The sequence below is a fragment of the Cricetulus griseus genome (genome assembly GCF_003668045.3).
Source record: "Cricetulus griseus strain 17A/GY chromosome 1 unlocalized genomic scaffold, alternate assembly CriGri-PICRH-1.0 chr1_0, whole genome shotgun sequence".
Taxonomy (NCBI): domain Eukaryota; kingdom Metazoa; phylum Chordata; class Mammalia; order Rodentia; family Cricetidae; genus Cricetulus; species Cricetulus griseus.
The window spans coordinates 129510481-129528876 of NW_023276806.1; the positions used below are offsets into that span (position 1 = coordinate 129510481).

The following is an 18396-nucleotide window of genomic DNA, read 5'->3' on the forward strand; positions in this document are numbered from 1 at the left end:
GGAGAGGAGTGCAGCTTGCAGGCTCAAGCTTATCTAAGTTTCTTATCAGGTCCAGGACCACCTGCCTAGGGATGGTTCCACCCACAGTGGCTGGGCCCTCCTACTCAATTGTCAAATAGCAAACGAGAAAGTGTTGGAGAGGCAGTTCAGCTAGTTAAAAGCAGGGACTACCCTTCCCAAAGACCCAGGTTCAATTCCCAACATCCACCAACATAGCAACTCAGAGCCGTTTATAACTCCAATTCCAGATAATTTGGTAGGCTTCTGGCCTCTCTGGTCACCAAGTATGCACTTGGTGGAGACCTAGTTATGCAGGTAAAACATCCATACATGTAATAAGTTTTTAAAGTTAAATTGAAAAGAAGAACAGAAATGCACCCTGACAGGTGATTCGATCTAGGCAATTTTCTTTCTTCCTTCCTTCCCTTCTTTCTATCTCCTTCTCCTCTTCCTCCTCCTCTTCTTTTTTCCAAGATATGATTGCTCTGTAGCTTTGAAGCCTGTCCTGTAACACAATCTGTAGACCAGCCCCCCTCTTTCTTTCTTTCTTTCTTTCTTTCTTTTTTCTTTCTTTCTTCTCCCTCCCCCCCCTTTTTTTTGAAACAGGTTCTCACTATGTAATTGTAGCCCTGATTGTCATGGAACTCACTATATAAACAGGCTGGCCTCTAACCCCCAGAGATCCGCCTGCCTCTGCCTTCTAAGTGCTGGGATTAAAATCATGTGCTACCTCTTCCCAGCTGTAACAATTATTTAACAGCAGGTAAAGGTACTTGTTGCCAAATCTAAGGACCTGAGTTCAACACCTGGGCCCCACACCGGCAGTGGTGGTACATGCTTTTTTTTGGGGGGGGTTGAGACAGGGTTTCTCTGTGTAGCTTTGGAGCCTATCCTGGCACTCGCTCTGGAGACGAGGCTGGCCTCGAACTCACAGAGATTCTCCTGCCTCTGCCTCTGCCTCCTGAGTGCTGGGATTAAAGGCTTGCGCCACCAACGCCCAGCTGTGGTGCATGCTTTTAATCCCAGTTCTTAGGAAGCAGCGGCAGGTGGGTCTCTGTTGAGGAGGACCGGTCTTCAGTCAAGGCAGTCAAGGGTATACAAGGGTATAGTTCAATATAGTGTACAAAGTAAATTCCAGGATAGCCAAGACTGTCACACAGAAAACCCTGTCTTCAGGACAGCCCCCAAAGCCACAGAGAAACCCTGTCTCAAAAAACCAAAAAAAAAAAAAAAAAAAAAAGAAAAGAAAGAAAAAGAAAACCCTGTCTTGAAAAACCAAAACCAACTTCCCCCCCCCAAAAAAAAAGAAAGAAAGAAAGAAAGATTGTACTTGCTGTCTTTACAGAGAACCCAAGTCTGGTCCCTGGGAACTGTGTAGCTGCCGACAACTGTCTACAACTCCAGTTTTTGGAGACTCAAGGCCTTCTGACCTCTTCAGGCACTAACTACAGGCACTTGGTGCATTTGCATACAAGCATGAAAACACTTCTATACATGGAATAAAAATAAACAAATTTTTAAATTATTACTATTTTTTTTAAAAGATAAAATTTCTCTTTGTAGCCTTGTCTGTCCTGGAATTCACTTTGTAGATCAGGCTGGCCTTGAACTCAGAGATCTGTCTGCCTCTGTCTCTCTAGTGCTGGTATTAAAGGCATGAGCTGGGAGGTGAAGGCGATCTGGCTGCCTGACCTGTCACCCCATTGATCGCCAGGGTTGATTCGGCTGATCTGGCTGGCTAGGCAGGTGTCCCCTTCCTCCCTTACTGCTCCATGTGTGTCCCTCCTGAAGCTGAAGAGCGCTCTGAAGAGGACGACCTTCCCCGAATAGAGGAGGACCGGTCTTCGGTCAAGGGTATACAAGTAGCTGCGCTCCCCTGCTAGAACCTCCAAACAAGCTCTCAAAGGCATGAGCTGACACCACTACCTGAATTTTTAAAAAATTATTTTTTAAAGATTTATTTATGTATTTTATGTATATGAGTTTTCGGTATGTATGTATGTATGCCTGCATCTCAGAAGAGGGCATTGGATCCTATTGTGGATGGTTGTGAGCCACCATGTGGTTGGTGGAAATTGAAGTCAGGACTTCTGGAAGAGCAGCCAGTGCGCTTAACCACTAGCCATCTCTCCAGCCCCTAAAAAAATTATTTTAAAATAAAAGAGGCTAGGGACTGGGTGGTGGTGGTGCACGCCTTTAATCACAGCAGTTGGGAGGCAGAGGCAGGCAGATCTCTGTGAGTTTGAGACCATCCTGGTCTACAAGAGCTAGTTCCAGGACAGCCTCCAAAGCCACAGAGAAACCCTGTCTTGAAAAACCAAAAACCAAAAAAAAAAAAAAAAGAGGCTAGGGTTAGTTGGGGTGGTGGTGGCACACGTCTTAATCCTAGCACTTGGGAGGCCGAAGCTTGTGGATCTCTGTTGCACAGAGAAACCTGTCTCAAAAAACAAAACAAAACAAAACAAAAAGTAGACTAGGATTGTAGTTCAGTTGGTAGACTGTTCCCCTAGCATGCGAGCATTCGAGATGTCTCAGGTTCAATCTTCAGCACCGTACAGAATTGATTGTGTGTGTGTGTGTGGGGGGGGGGTACACTTGAAATCCCAACCACTTAGGAAGCTGAGGTAGGCAGATCACACTTTTTAGTTCTGTGGGAGCTGTAGATGGAGTTCAGTGTCAGCCTGGGCAACTTAGTGAGGTCCTGTCTCAAATATAAATAAATAAATAAATAAATAAATAAATAAATAAATAAGTAAAGTTAAAAGAGGGCCAAGAGAGCGCACTCATATTCTTGCAGAAGACCAGAGCTCATTCCCAGTACCACATTGATGGCTCTCAACCACTTGGGTTTCTTTCGTTTTGTTTCGGTGTTTTGTTTGTTTGTTTGTTTTGTTTTGTTTTTGAGACAGGGTTTCTCTGTGGCTTTGGAGGCTGTCCTGGAACTTGCTCTTGTAGACCAGGCTGGTCTCGAACTCACAGAGATGTGTCTGGCTCTGCCTCCCAAGTGCTGGGATTAAAGATGTGTGCCATCAATGACCACTTGTAATTCCAAGGAATCTGATGCCCTCTTCTGGGCCACCTTCTGCACTGGCACTCATGCCCCCGCCCCAAACACACACATAGAACCAAATAAAAATAAAACAGATCTCAACAAAAGAAAAAGAGGACTGAGGATATAGCTAAATGTTAAACGGCTGTGGACAAGATTTCTCAGTGGATAAAGACACTTGTCACCATATTTTATGACCTGAGTTTAACCCCTGAAACCCATGTATTGGAAGAGGAGATCCTACTTCTGCAAGCTGTCCTCCAATCACTACACACAGGCCATGGCACACACATGCATTTGAATGCTGTGTGTACACACAGTAAGTAAGTAAATAAATGTAAAAATGGTTGGGTTTGGCCAGGGGGAAGTGGCACTCACCTTTAATCCCAGCACTCAGGAGGAAGAGGCAGGTGGATCTCTGTGAGTTTGAGGCCAGACTGGTCTACAGAGAGAGTTCCAGGATAGGCTCCAAAGCTACATAGAAACCCCGTCTAGGAAAAAAAAAGATTTTTTTGTTGTTGTTTGTATAAATGATAGAGTGTTTGCCTGGACTGTGTGAAGTCTTGGGTTTGATCCACAGCATTACAAATTGAAAAAAAAAAAAAAAAGTAGCACACACCCAAAACATAAGTATTGCTTTTTGTTGTTACTGTCTGTTGGTTAGTTAGTTTTCTTTTTTATTATTTAAATTGGAAACAATCTTGTTTTACATGTCAATCCCAGTTCCCTCTCCCTCCCCTCCTTTCCTGCCCCCTACGACCAACCCACTGTCCCATCCCTTTCTGCTCCCCAGGGAGGGTGAGGCCTTCCACTCTGTCTGTTATATCATTGGGGCAAGGCCTACATGCTCCCCCGTTTGTCTAGGTGGAGAGAATATCCCTCTATGTGGAAAGAATGGGCTCCCAAAGTCCATTCGTGTACTAAGGATAAATACTGATCCACTACCAGAGGTCCCATAGATGAACCAGACCTCCAAACTGACACCCACGATCAGGGGGTCTGGGTCAGTTCTATGCTGGTTTCCCATTTATCAGTCTGGGGTCCATGAGCTCCCCCTTGTTCAGGTCAGCTGTCTCTGTGGGTTTCTCCAGCCTGGTCTTGACCCCTTTGCTCATCACCCCCACCTCTCTGCAACTGGATTCCAGGAGATCAACTCAGTGTTTGGCTGTGGGTGTCTGCTTCTGCTTCCATAAGCTACTGGATGAAGGCTCTAGGATGGCATATAAGGTAGTCATCAATCTCATTATCAGGGAAGAGCATTTAAGATAGCCTCTCCACTATTGCTTAGATTGTCAGTTGGGGTTATCCTTGTAGATCTCTGGACATCTCTCTAGTGCCAGATTTCTCTTTAAATCTATAACGGCTCCCTCCATTATGGTATCTCTCTTTTCTTGCTCTCCTCTATTCTTCCCCCGACTCAACCTTCCTGTTCTCTCATGTCCTCCTCTCTGGTTAGTTGGTTTTCTAAGCCTCGAAAAGTCAGCATCTGGGACAGGCATTTTATATCTGAGAAGGTGGGAGGAGGAAAGAGAAATTGAACATAGCTGAAGATCACATGGATGCTAGTGCTTTAGCTGGCTGTTGGGAGTTAGCTTGGCCGTTGGGTGTGATGGGCCTTCCAGGAAGGGCTAAGCTAGGAATGACCCAAAGCAGAGGAGAGGAATACACACCATCCACTGCCCAAAATAGCTCTCAGTAACCTGAGGAAGGGGTTGAGCCCGAGTCACGTGCTGAGGCCTGGCTCAGGAGTGAAGGTGAATGAGGGAGAGAGCCAGACTGAATCTCACTGGGCAGCTGGAAAGGGGACGGGCTGGAGGTTACTTAGTCTCTACTGATATTCAGAGCCAGAATGAGGATTTCCCAGTAATGAAATATAGGAAATGATTTAGTAACATTGACACACATGGAGTGAAACTAAGGTAAGAGGATGGAACTGGTGACAAAGACCACCTGTGAACACAGTGGGACTTGCTGGGGATAGTGACACATAACCTGTGATCCTAGCCCTTGGGAGGTCGAGGTAGGAAGGTCAGAAGTTCAAGGTCAGCCTTGGCTACAAGGACAGTTCACGCCAGCTTGGGCTATTAAGACCTTGTCTCAAAACCCAGAAATTGTTGGAGGTGGAGGATCAGCATTTAGGAGTGCTAACTGGCCGGGCATTGGTGGCGCAAGCCTTTAATCCCAGCACTCAGGAGGCAGTGGCAGGAGGATCTCTGTGAGTTCGAGGCCAGCCTGGTCTCCAGAGTGAGTGCCAGGATAGGCGCCAAAGCTACACAGAAAAACCCTGTCTCGAAAAACAAAAAACAAAACAAAACAAAAAAAGGGGTGCTAACTGCTTATAACCATCTGAGGACCTACTGTCCCCCTGTCCCCTTTTGGCTGCTGTGTGTGTGTATGTATTGTGTTGTGTTTGTGTGTGTGTGTGTGTGTGTGTGTGTGTGTGTGTGTGTGTGTGAGAGAGAGAGAGAGAGAGAGAGAGAGAGAGAGCACAGACATACATTCATCCAAAACACCTATACACATAAAAAGTTAAAAATAATAAATTAGGTAACTCCAGGCTCTCTCTCTCTCTCTCTCTCTCTCTCTCTCTTTCTCTCTCTCTCTCTCCCATTCCTTCCTTCCCTCTCCTCTTTTTATTTTCTTTGATTTCTCTAAGACAAAGTCTTACTCTGTAGCCCTCAATGGCTTCAAACTCACTATGTAGCCTAGACTGTCCTGAAATTTATGCTGAGTTCTGAGAGCCTAAGTGTGCAGAACCAAGCATGACTTGCCTTGTCTTTCTTTAGACTGGTTTTCATTCTTCTAATGTAACAATAGACCCCCAGACCTTAGCATCGCCAACTCCATGATGGAAGTACCATCAGGCCATAAAAGTCAGTACATAGACAAGTTTACCTGCCAAAAAAACGAAAAAAAAGACATAATCTGTCAAAGTCCATAGTTCTGGGAAAGTCCCCAAATGCACTAACCTTGCCATTTGGCTTCTGTGGTTCCGATTCTGAATAATGTTTTTTGTTGACTAAAGCCAACTAGGATATGTTTTTTGCCCATAAAAAGCCCACCTTGAGGAAGGCTCACGGCTACACTGGTATCCTGAACACTCAGTGTGGTTTCCAGGTGGCTAATGAAGACTTTCTATTGGCTTACACCTATGTCTGAGCAGCCTTCCCTGGGGGCTGCCCCACAACAATAAAGAAGATTCAGTATATATACCGAACTAACTGGTCAGTAGGTAGAAACTTACGAGTTTTAAAAGTGTGGTGGGCTTTTCCTTTCTGCTGCCATGCCATCCAGACTGAGGAAGACCCAGAAACTCTGGGGTCACATGAGCCATGATTGCATTGGTAAAAACTGCAAGCATACAGGAGGCTTCAGGAATGCTGGAGGCATGCATCACCACAGGATCAACTTTGACAAATACCATCCAGGTTACTTTGGGAAAGTTGGTATGAGGCATTACCACTTAAAGATGAACCAGAGCTTCCGCCCGACTGTCAACCTGGATAAACTGTGGACACTGGTCAGTGAGCAGGCACGGGTCAACGCTGCCAAGAACAAGACTGGAGCTGCTCCCATCATTGATGTTGTGTGATCGGGCTACTACAAAGTTCTGGGGAAGGGAAACTCCTAAGCAGCCTGTCATCGTGAAAGACAAAGTTTTCAGCAGAAGAGCTGAAGAGAAGATAAAGGGTGTTGGAGGTGCCTGTGTCCTGGTAGCTTGAACCACCCAGGGAGGTTAATTAAATGCTAACATTTTCAAAAAAAAAAAAGTGTGGTGGGCACATCTTTAGCTCTAGCACTTGGGAGGCAGAGACAGACAGATCTCTGGGAATTTAAAGCTAGCCTCACCTACATAGGAAGTTCCAGGGCAGCCAGGAATATATAGTGAGAACTTGTCTCAAAACAAACAAGAAAGGAGTTATAGCCAAGCATGGTATACACAAATCTGTACCTCAGGTTTAGGAGGAATATCAGGAGTCCAAAGGCCAGCCTAGGGTGCACAACGAGTTTGAGAAAAGCCTGAGCTACATGAGACCCTGTCTCAAAACCAAAAAAAACAGGTTTTTGTTGTTTGTGTTTTTATAAAACTTGTAAGTTATGCCAAGTGTTCCTTTCTGAAATGTTTGTAGCCTAGGAAAACATGACAAACACATGAAACAAGGAGAAAATATAGGACACACGCTTGTTTATGTGGAATTCATTATTCAGGGCACCACTGACCTGGGTTCAGTCAAGAGTGTCTTCCTGGAGGAAGCTCTCAAAGGAAGCTAGTTATTGCTGTAGAATGGCAGGGAGACAACGAGAGGTAAAGAGAATGAACTAGGAAGGATTAAATGGAAGTAATTAGCTCTTTAATTAGTTGAAGAACAGCAAGCAAATTGGTTTTGTAGGGCTACTGGACCTCAGGGATTCCAAAGTAGTTAGCTCGGTTAAGACAGAGTGTTAATGAGGTCACAGTTCAGTCATGTATCCCAGTTAATTTCTCTCTTCTACTCAACTTGCTCCTTACACTTCACTCCAAGCAGCTGTCTCCTACGTCAGAGGAGGTGGGTCCAGACCAGAGGGTGACGCTGGAAGGAGCAAACCGCCCTTCAAGGTCATATGCCATCAGAACACCACATTCGGACTGGATAGAAGGAGATTCCGCAGCTGTAATGGGAAGAGATCATGACAGGTCCTCCCTGGAGGGCTTAGAGGGAAAGGTTCCATGCCCCCCAGGAAGGTGGAAGAAAAGTGGAAGGGAAGAGACAAAACATTCATTTGTTCATTAAAAAAAAACTTTTTATTAAGTGTGTGTGTGTGTGTATGTATGTGTGGATGTGGTGTGTGTGTGATGTGTGTGCATGTGCGATGTGTATGTGTGATATGTGTGTATGTGTATATATGTGTGTGTGTGGTGTGTGTATATGTATGTGTATGCATGTGTGTGATGTGTATTGTGATGTGTGTATATGTATGCATGTATGTGTGTGTATATGTGTGTGGTATGTGTGTATTCATATATGTGTGTGGTGTGTGTGTATGTATGTGTGTGTATGTATGTGTGTATGTGTGAGTGTATATGTGTATGTGTTTGTGTAGGTCAGAGAAGGTTCTTTCCATGGGGGGGTCCTGGGGATTGAACCCACATCTGGCTTGGCAGCAAACACCTTTACCCATTGAGTCATCAGGCCAGCCTCATCTTGGTTGAGATTGAATCCAGGGACTCATTTGTGTAAAAGCATTTGACTTGCATCACAGCATAGCTCTGATTGCCTGTCTTCTCCCTGCCACCATTTGATGGTCAGGCAAAGCTCAGATGAATATGGAGAGCATTAATACAGCAGAAGGGCTTGCTCTGTGACAGTCCCAATGTCCTTAAATTCAGCCTGACGTGGGAGAATTTGCTTGCTCTTGCATTCATCTAAGTCTAGTCTCTAATTTGTACTTTGTTTCTCTTCTTTACTTTACCTTTGTTCTTGGTATGTATGTATGTATGTATGTATGTATGTATGTATGTATGTAATGATCTGTCTACAGGCCAGAAGAGGGCGCCAGATCTCATTACAGATGGTTGTGAGCCACCATGTGGTTGCTGGGAACTGAACTCAGGACCTCTAGGAGAGCAACCAGTGCTCTTAACCTCTGAGCCATCTCTGCCTACCTCCTGTACTACTGGGATTAAAGGCATCAGCCACCACCACCTGGCACAAATTACTTTTTAAAAAGATAATTTGTTTTTATTTTGTGTGCACTGGTGGTTTGCCTGCATGTATGTCTGTGTATGAAGATGTTACATCCTGTGGAACTGGAGTTACAGACAGTTGTGTGCAGCCATGTGGGTGCTGGGAATAGAACCCAGTTCCTCTGGAAGAGCAGTCAGTGCTCTTACTGCTGAGCCATCTCTCCAGCTCCATTTGTTCTGACTTGTATCAAGAGCAACTGTTTTCTCCTTGAATCATGGGAAGTAGTAAGTGGTATTCACTGTTGGGCTTTGCCTGTGATGTCTCAGCCTCCATTGAGTACATGTGTTTCCAGACAATGATCGCTCTTTTCTCTAAAAGAGTAAATTTTGGCCAGTTGTGATGGCTCATGTCTGTAATCCCAGCAATTGGGAAGGAGTGTTCCTATGAGTTCAAGGTCAGCACAGGTTACAAAGCAAGATCACGTTTCAAAACAAACACCTCAAAGCGATCCTCTCCTGTGGTTCATGTCTGTAATCCCAGCAGGAAGACAAGACCTCCAAGAGTTCCAAGCCAGTCTGCCCCACATAGTGCTGGCGCCTTAAAGAACAAACAAAACATGTCGTCTGTTTGTTTTGGTTTGAGCCTGGGGCTTGGCTCAATGTGTAGACCTGGCTACTCTAAAACTGGCTATGTAGCCCAGGCTAGCCTAAAACTTGTGGCAATCCTCCTGCCTCAGCCTCCGACCTCTTTTCATACATATGAACGCTCCTAGGAACATTCATGAAGGAGTACTGCGAATTCAAGGCCAGTCCAGGCTAAGGAGCTGAACATCTTGTCTAGAATAACGAGAGGGGGAGGAAGAAAGAGGGAGGAGGGAGTGTAGAGCGAGGGGAGGGGTGCTATTCAAGTCGGCCCAGAGCTGGAAACGCTAAGATCCTTTTCCTAAGATGTCAATCAGCGGACGGGCAGAGCCTCCCAACTCTAACCCGCTGGTAGAGACGTTCCTCGGGACAGCTACAGACATCTGCCGTCGACACGCCCACGACGTCGCCTCTGCGCCTACGTACCAGGTCCTGTGACCACAGACTCGCCAAGTAGTTTGTGCCAGGCGACCTCGCTCTCTCTACCCCTCGAGCCACCTCGACAGCTCCGCTCAGACACGCACCCAGCGAGCGCCCTTTCTTTCTCTCCAGAGGTGTCAAAGAAACTACATCTACCGACAGGCAGCGTGGCCCTTTCCCTTCCTCCCTCGCCCTCCGTCTCCCGATCCCCGGCGACGGTGACGTGAGGGGACCCGGAGCTGCGGTCAGTGCGAGCGTGCCCGGCGACCGTGCCGGAGCGGAGGCCGCGCCGTGCGAGCCCTGCCCGCCCGGCCTACCCCGCAGCTCGCCGCAGCCGGGAGTGTGCCCGGGACGGCCGCGCGCATGGCCTCTGCGGGCGCGCGGAGGCTCCCGGCTCCGACGCGCGCGGCCGCCCGGAGCTGCGGCGGCGGCTTCTCGCTCCGCCCGGGCGCGCGCGCGGTTCCGCCCCCGCCCCCGGGCCCTCCGCGGCCGGCGCGGCCAATGAGGTGAGAGGCGGCCGGGCGGGCGGGCACGGGCATCTGTCCGCTCTGAGCGGGAGGGGGGTCCCCCGGCGGCGCCCCGAAGCTCTGAGGTGGAGGGCGGCAGGCCGGAGGAGAGCGGTGCCCTGCGAGCCCGAGTGGAGCTCGGGAGATACCGGTGCCATGCTCGGCTCGGGGTGGGTGCGTGCCAGCCACTTCTTGGCCACCGCGGGCGCCCCTGGCATTGGTGGGCCTGGCCGCACCGTGGGGATAGAGATGCTTCGCGTTTGCTTGCCGCAGTGGCGTTGCCTCAAAGGCAGCTTAGCTGGCACTGGGGACGTGTCCTTCTTTTTTCCCATCCCCACCCCTGGCCCTGTCCTCAGCCGCCCTCGACCTTTCGCACTCGTGACTGCCCGCCTGGCCAGCCAGCCCCGCTAGCTGCAGCAGGTGCTAGGGAGAGAAAAAGCTTGCCCGAACGACCTTCCTCCGTGATGCATCCCTCTTCCCCTTCACCTGGAATTGGCTGAATACAAAAAAAGAATCGTGACGCTGCCTCTCCTTTCCTTTTTGGCGCTAGGTTTCTGATTTCCTGTAACCTCTTCTTGCCCCGCGCTGCCCAGGTCTTGGCGGCTGAGGCTGGCCTACCTCCCAGTCGTTCCTTTATGGGCTTTGCCGCCCCCTTCACCAACAAGCGGAAGGCTTACTCGGAGCGTAGGATCATGGGGTGAGCATCCTTCTCTTCCACTCCAGATAAACCACCATGTGCCAATAGTGGGTAAGATTCGTATTGGGCCACCCGGCTCCCCGGCCAGCCTTGTTCCTAACTAAATTTCCCTCCTCGATTGTTCTACACGTGCGTTAGATGAGTCTAGAATTGGGTTACCTCACAGAAACGTATCAAAGCCACCGGGTACTTGGGTGTAGTGGCATAGGCCTGTAATCTGAGCTCTGGAGGCCAGAGGCGGGATTGCAAGCTGGAAGCCTCCCAGGGTTACTTAGCCCAGAGCCTATGTCATACATACTACATACTTATATTTGAGACACGGTCTTGTGTAGCCTCGGTTGGCCTTGAACTTGACGTGTAGTCAAGATAACTTTGAACTTCTAACTATCCTGCTTCCACCTGTCTCCCTAGAGCTGGGATAACAGGCATGTGCCACCATGCTGGTTTCATACAGTGTTGAGGATTGAGCCTTGCGCATGCTAAGAAACCACTTCCCGGCTCTTGTCTGTTTGTTGAGACCGGGTTTCTCTGTGTAGCTCTGGCTGTCCTGGAACTCACTCTGTAGACCAGGCTGGCCTCTGGCCTCGAACTCACAGAGATCCACCTGCCTCTGCCTCTCAAATGCTGGGATTAAAGGTGTGCACCACTATAGCCCAGCATCTCCTCTCTCTCTCTCTCTCTCTCTCTCTCTCTCTCTCTCTCTCTCTCTCTCTCTCTCTCTCTCTCGGCAGGATCCCATTATGCACCTCTGGCTGTCCACCTTGGAACTATATAGGCCAGGTTTTCTTGGTGGCTTCAAACTCACAGAGATTTGCCTGCTTCTGCCTCCTAAGTACTAGGACTAAAGGTTGTGCCACTATGCCAGGCTTCTTTTTTTGTTTGTTTGTTTGTTTTGAGACAAGGCCTTATTATGTAGCCCTGGAAGGCCTGGAACTTACAGCGATCCAAAGGCCTCTTTCTCCCAAATGCTGAGATTCAATGTGTGTACCACCGTGCCTAGCTGTAACAAAAATGCTTTTAAGATTTTTAAATTAACTCACTGGGCGTTGGTGGTGCACACCTTTGATCCCAGCTCTCCGGAGGCAGAGGCATTCGGATCTCTGTGAGTTCTAGGCCAGTCTGGTCTACAGAGCAAGTTCCAGGACAGCCTTTAAAACAATACAGAGAGATACTGTCTCAAACAACAACAACAAAAACCCAAAAATTTAAACTATAGAGACCAGAGAGTTGGCTCAGTGGTTAAGAGCACTTGTTTGATTCCCAGCCTGACACGGAGGTTCACTGCCTCCTCCAGCACCAGCACGCATGTACTGCACACATGCGCATGCATCCAGACAAAGCACTCATACACATAAAATAATAAAAGTAAACTGAAAAGTTTTTAACTATAAAAAAACTGGTGTGTGAGGGTGCTGGAGAGATTGTTTAATGATTAGGAGCCTGTACTGTTGAGTTCAGTTCCTAGCCCCTACATTAGGTAGCCTGTGTCTCTAGCTCCAGAGGCTCTTGTATCCCCTTCTGGACTGTGGACACATGCACTCAGGTACATACCAGCACCCCCCAGTCCCCCCCCCATAATTAATGGTACATGCTCACACTTTAGACTCTGGAGGCTTAGGCAGTGTCAGCCCACTAACCTGCACCACAGGCTATGCAGCTAGACCTTACTTAAAAATGGGGTGGTGGTGGTGAGATGACCATGGAGGTGAGGTACTGGCTACCAAGGCTGATGACCTGAGTTTGATCCATCCCCTGGATCACACATGGTGGAAGGGGAGAGCCAACCCTTAGGAGTTGTCTTCTGACCTGAGTGCAGACTGGCACAGCTCCCACACACAGATAAACAAATGTAAATTACTATTTCATTATTTGAGTCAGGTCTCTCTGTGTAACAGCCCTGGATGCCTTGGAGCTCACTGTAGACCAAACCTGCCTTCAGAGTGCTGGGATTAAAGGCATGTGCCACCATGCTGGGCCAGGACAGCCCTTGGGCCCTTGTTATGTACTAGCTGCTAGGTTGAATGGGTAAGCAATCCTAAGTGCTGAATTGCAGGTGAGTACTGCCATGCCCAATTATTTGTTTAAGGTTTAATTATGTGTAGCTGCACCCGTGAGTGCAGGTGTCCTTGGCGATGAGTTATTTCCTCCTGCTGGAGGTTGTAGTTGTGAAGGTTGTAAGCTGTGGGCTACCTGATGTGGGTGCTGGGAGTCAAACCTGGGTCTTCTGAAAGAGCAGCCAGTGCTCTTCACCAATGGGCCATCTCTCACCTACCTGGCCAGATTATGTGGTGCTAGGGACTGAAGGTAAGGCTTCACAAATGCCAAATAAGTGTTCTACCAGCTCAACTACACAGCCAGTTCATACTTGGAGGTACTTTACCTAAGTTGTCTTATTTAGTTCTCACAAGCACATGAACCAAGTACCATTAGCTCCAGTGTATTACAGAAAGAAAATGGAGGCACTGGTAATTTCCCTAAGTAAGGCCACATTATTAAGTTGTAGTTGCCGGGCATTGGTGGCGCACGCTTTTAATCCCAGCACTCTGTGAGTTCGAGGCCAGTCTGGTCTCCAGGATAGGCTTGGCTCCAAAGCTACACAGACAGAGAAACCCTGTCTGGAAAAACAAAAAAAACAAGAAGTTGTAGTGTTTCCAGGACTGCTGAGGCAGGAGGTTCATGAATTTGAAGCCAAATTGTGCTCCACAGTGAGTTTTAAGGTCAGCCTGGGCTAGACAACATGATTGTTTTAAAAAAAAAAAAAATCCAATGACTTGCTGGGCGTTGGTGGCGCACGCCTTTAATCCCAGCACTCGGGAGGCAGAGGCAGGCGGATCTCTGTGAGTTCGAGGCCAGCCTGGTCTCCAGAGCTAGTGCCAGGATAGGCTCCAAAGATACACAGAGAAACCCTGTCTCAAAAAACCAAAAAACCCCAAAAACAAAAAACAAAAAAAAACAAAAATCTAAAACACCTGGGTGTGGCTGATGGCACATGTCCATCATTCCAGTCCTTTTGAGGTGAGGAGGTGCAAGGGATAACGAAAGATCAGGATTCAAAGACAACCTTGTTCCAGAGAGTTTGAGGCCAGCCATGAGCTACATGAGACCCTTCTCAGGGGGAAAACAAACAGCTAGCTGTAGTCTCTTATGCATGTAGTCCCTTATGCTTTAGTCCCTCACGCCTGTAGTCTGTCTCCAGCCTGTAGTTCTCAGGCCTGTAGTCTCCAGCTAGCACTTGGGTATCTGAGCAGGAGATGGCTGTGAGTTCCAGTACACCTCATGCTTTGTGAGATTCTGTCACAGAAAGCAAAAAATCCCACCTAAAAATAAAGTTTACAATGCCCACCAGCAGCAGCACTCAAGAGTCTGGGACAGGAGGATATAGTTCTAGGCCTGCCTGGACTATATAGCAAGATCACCTCTCAAGAGCAAGGTGATACAAAAAAAAGTGAATGTTTTCCTTCTGAAAACCAACTACCAGGCAGGGAGGCGAGACACTGGGCCTGGCTTGAGCATTTGAAACCTCAAAACCCACCCCCAGTAACATGCTTCCTCCAGGAAGGCCACACAAGACCCTGGCTTCTGAGCCTGATGACCTGAGTGTGGTCCCTGGGACCCATGTGGTGGCAGGAGAAACTGACTGTTGGAAGTTGCCCTGACTTCTGACACCCACATGTTTCTCTCTCTCTCACACACACACCACGCACTTAAAAAACAATGAAATCATCTGTTGGGAAAATTGGTAAGAGGTGGTAATAGGAGATTATGAGATGCATGGAGGCTCTAAATATCCTCATGATTTTTCTGTAAATCTTAGTCTTCAGAGATTTTAAAGAGCTGGTGATCATGGTACACACCTTTGATCCTAGTATTTGGGAGGCAGAGGCTGATCTGTTCAAGGCCAGCTTGGTCTATGTAGATACTTCCATGACAGCCAAGGCTATTAAATGAGCCCCATCTTAAAAAAAAGTTGGGCATAGTGTCACGGACCCTTTAACCCTAGTGCTCAGGAGATACAAGCAGGAAGTTCAGGGATTTAAGGTTGTTCTCTGTTAACAGTGTGAGTTTACAGTCAGCCTGGGCTACAAGAGACTCAAAAAAGCAAACAAGAAACCAGGCATGGTGATGCATGCCGTTAATCCCAGCACTCAGGGTGCAAAGGCAGGTGTATCTGGGTTTGAGACCAGCCTGGTCTGCATAGTGAGTGCCAGGACTACACAGAGAGACTTCAGAAAAAAAAACACACACACACACACATTGAAGAGGCTAAGCTCTGTGATTTTGGAAAGGTTCTTTATCCTCTGTTTAAATTTTCTCAACTCTAGTAGGGGTAAAAATTTATCTAGCTTGCCAGGTGATGGTCTACAAGAGCTAGTTCCAGGACAGCCTCCAAAGCCACAGAGAAATCCTGCCTCAACTCCTCCCCCCCCAATCCAATGGCTCAGCAGGTTAAGAGACTTGGTAACAAGCCTGGTTAAGTTTGATTCCTCAAATCCATAATGATGGAAGGGGAGAATTAACTGCTTTTTATCTGACCTCCACGTGTTCCATACAAACACACACACAAAGTAAGTTACTCTCTGATCTTCACATATGTTCCATACATACAATTACAGAATTTAAAAAAATGTTAAAAAAAAATGAGACCTGGCTACCAATAAAGCTGACACTCTGTCATCTATAGCTTCTATTATGATAAAATGTATCATCATCCAGGTGTCTCTGTCTAGGTTCCTGGCTTGTGGGCAGAGACATTATTTCAGGGTCAATGTCGAGGAGGACCCTGAACTGGCTGGCAGCCTGCCCTCTCTCCATTCCTCTTGTCCTAGGTACTCGATGCAGGAGATGTATGAGGTGGTGTCCAATGTGCAAGAGTATCGTGAGTTTGTGCCGTGGTGTAAAAAGTCACTTGTCGTATCCAGCCGCAAGGGTCACCTGAAAGCCCAGCTGGAGGTTGGGTTCCCACCTGTCCTAGAACGTTATACCTCTGCAGTCTCAATGGTCAAACCACACATGGTCAAGGTGAGGCCATTATGGGAGGGATTTGGGGTGTTTTGTCCCTTAGCAGTTTCATACTAAAGGGTTATTATGGCTTTTCCTGTAATTGATTTCTACATGTTAAATATTTACCTAATATACCATTAAAGGGAAGGAAAAACACTTTCAACTATCTTGGGTGGTGGTGCTGGGCCAACCTTGGACATCACACATACCACACAAGTAGTTCCACCACGATAAACCCTCTAGCTCAGTGGTCTCAACCTTCCTACCTCGTCTACTTTTTTTTTTTGGTTTTTCGAGACTAATACAGTTCCTCATGGTGTGGGGACTCCAACCACAAAATTATTTCCATTCTTTTAAAAATATTTCACACATATTAGTGTTTTGTCGTTCTGTGAAGGTACCACATCCCCTGGAACTGGAGTTATAGACAGCTGTGAGCTGCTATGAAAGTGCTGGGAATTGAACCTGGGTCCTTTGGAAGAGCAGCCAGTATTTTTGTTTTTGGAGACAGGGTTTCTCTATGACTTTGGAGGCTGTCCTGGAACTTGCTCACGTAGACCAGGCTGATCTCGAACTCAGAGATCTGCCTGCCTCTGCCTCTCCAGTGCTGGGATTAAAGGCGTGTGCCGCCACCACCGCCACCACCACCACCAATATTCTTAACCACTGAGCCAGCCCTTTATTGCTACTTCAAAACTGTAATTTTGCTGTTATGCGACACAATGCGAATCCGTGTTGTCTGACTGTCTTGGGCAATCTGTGGATAATCCACAGGTTGAGAACTGCTGCTCTAGCTCCTTTACACAACCCCTGTCCTTTAATGTTTGGAGTTAACTAGCTGATTGTATCCTGTTCTAGGCTGTTTGCACTGATGGCAAGCTCTTCAACCACTTGGAGACTATTTGGAGATTCAGTCCTGGTATCCCTGCCTACCCTCGAACCTGCACTGTAGACTTCTCGGTGAGTCGGGTTTACACAGACCTGGAACAGGCATGAGGGTAAAATTGAGCACTTCAAGTCAATACGTATCCAATGGTCTAAGTCTCTATCAGATTTGTATTTTGCTCAGTTCTAAATTGGAGTTGGTCAGTAGTGTCTGGAGGGGGATGAGAAGGCAGCACACATCAGTATCCTTCCTACATGGCCTTGAAGTTTCTGACTGGCTCTTGTGCCTTTCCAGATTTCCTTTGAATTTCGCTCTCTGCTGCACTCCCAGCTGGCGACCATGTTTTTTGATGAGGTTGTCAAACAGAACGTTGCTGCCTTTGAGCGCCGGGCAGCCACCAAGTTTGGTCCAGAGACAGCCATCCCCCGAGAGCTGATGTTCCATGAAGTGCACCAGACTTGAGACAAAGGACTCTTCCCCTGCCTCCCCCTCTTCCCACCCACTTCTTATTTATTTGGTTTGGCTCTTGCTCAGAGAGAGGTCTAAGTTTTACCTCCCTATTCTTCCTAAACCGGGCTGCATGCTGGCTGGACGTGTGGGAAAAGATAGCAGATATGGAAGTGAGATACACACTGAAGTGTCAGGAGCGCTCTGAAAGCCTCATCCGGCCACGGCCAGTTCACACCCAACAAAAACCAGGGCAAGAAACCTTAATGCCCGGTCAAGCGAATCTAGTAACTTCCTCACACAGAGGTACTGGCTGGCAAGTAACTTTTACCCTGCTAAGATTTCTCAGGAGAAGAGAAAGGCAACCTGCCTCAGCTTAGGGACCTTTCATGCCGTCTGACAGAAGTGAAGAGCTGCTTCACCATCGGTGCCACAGAGCAGAGGAGGAGGAATCCCTTCACAGTATTGTCTACACTGTTGGATGTACCTTTCTCTTCCACATGGCCCGAGTCTGAGTTTTATAAACCTTCAATAAATTGTGGCAGTGTGAATTTGTCTTTTTTTGTATTGTTCCTCGGGGTAGGGGCAGGAGGGATAACATATTAAGTAGAGTGGAAGAAAGTCATAGCTTCCTTTCCTGTGGGAGTAAAGGTGTAAGAAGACAGCCTCTTGGACATGGTGTCCCTGCTAACTATAGTAGCATGGCCTGTATGCCAGGACCCACTACCTACCTTCTCGCCTATTTATAGACTTTTTCAGAAGGTCAGCTGAAGGAAGTCTCAGGACAGATTCATATGATTTTAGACCTCCCATATATCTAATGTCCCCCCTCAGGGCCACCCCTTATTTTGAGGGGGGCCTCCTTAATGAAAGTGGTAAAGAGAAGACAACCTACAGCACCCTCTAGTGTCTATGTTTGGATCTAGCAGTCTTTCTCCATTTGCCCTTGATACAGTTCTTGTCCCTTTCACCCAGTGGGCTACACCAGCTGGATTAGTCAGGCAAGGACTTGTGAGGTCTGCTACAGTCTTTCCAAATTAGGAGGGGTGGGGGCTAAAGGTAAAGGACTTCCTAACCTTGGGG

General features: G+C 47.5%; 1 protein-coding gene, 1 long non-coding RNA gene and 1 pseudogene across 3 annotated transcripts; 2 read left to right on the forward strand and 1 right to left on the reverse strand.

Moving 5' to 3' along the window:
- Nucleotides 1-5659: 5659 nt before the first annotated feature.
- LOC113833019 lies at nucleotides 5660-10162 on the reverse strand. Its single transcript, XR_003480565.2, has 3 exons — nucleotides 9214-10162; nucleotides 7560-7699; nucleotides 5660-5944 (listed from the first exon to the last, which is right to left on the reverse strand). It is a non-coding gene; the product is annotated as an uncharacterized LOC113833019 (long non-coding RNA).
- Nucleotides 6267-6771, forward strand: LOC103164104 (annotated as a pseudogene).
- Coq10a (coenzyme Q10A) lies at nucleotides 10140-17864 on the forward strand. 2 transcript variants are annotated; one of them, XM_027392747.2, is made up of 5 exons: nucleotides 10140-10282; nucleotides 10833-10979; nucleotides 15806-15998; nucleotides 16839-16940; nucleotides 17161-17864. In XM_027392747.2, the coding sequence occupies exons 1-5, from the start codon at nucleotides 10140-10142 to the stop codon at nucleotides 17326-17328; spliced, it is 753 nt and encodes a 250-aa protein (XP_027248548.1). In that variant the 3' UTR covers nucleotides 17329-17864. The 2 variants fall into 2 exon arrangements, with proteins under 2 accessions (XP_027248548.1, XP_027248549.1); XM_027392748.2 differs by lacking the exon at nucleotides 10140-10282 and adding an exon at nucleotides 10289-10452 and having other exon boundaries at nucleotides 17161-17328.
- Nucleotides 17865-18396: the final 532 nt, after the last annotated feature.

Bases quoted from the DNA above. Each gene is read 5' to 3' on its own strand.
- Coq10a (XM_027392747.2), top strand. From the start codon at position 10,140: ATGGCCTCTGCGGGCGCGCGGAGGCTCCCGGCTCCGACGCGCGCGGCC. The intron at 10,283-10,832 runs GTGAGAGGCGGC...TTTTGGCGCTAG, and splicing joins CGGCCGGCGCGGCCAATGAG to GTTTCTGATTTCCTGTAACC. The intron at 16,941-17,160 runs GTGAGTCGGGTT...GTGCCTTTCCAG, and splicing joins CCTGCACTGTAGACTTCTCG to ATTTCCTTTGAATTTCGCTC.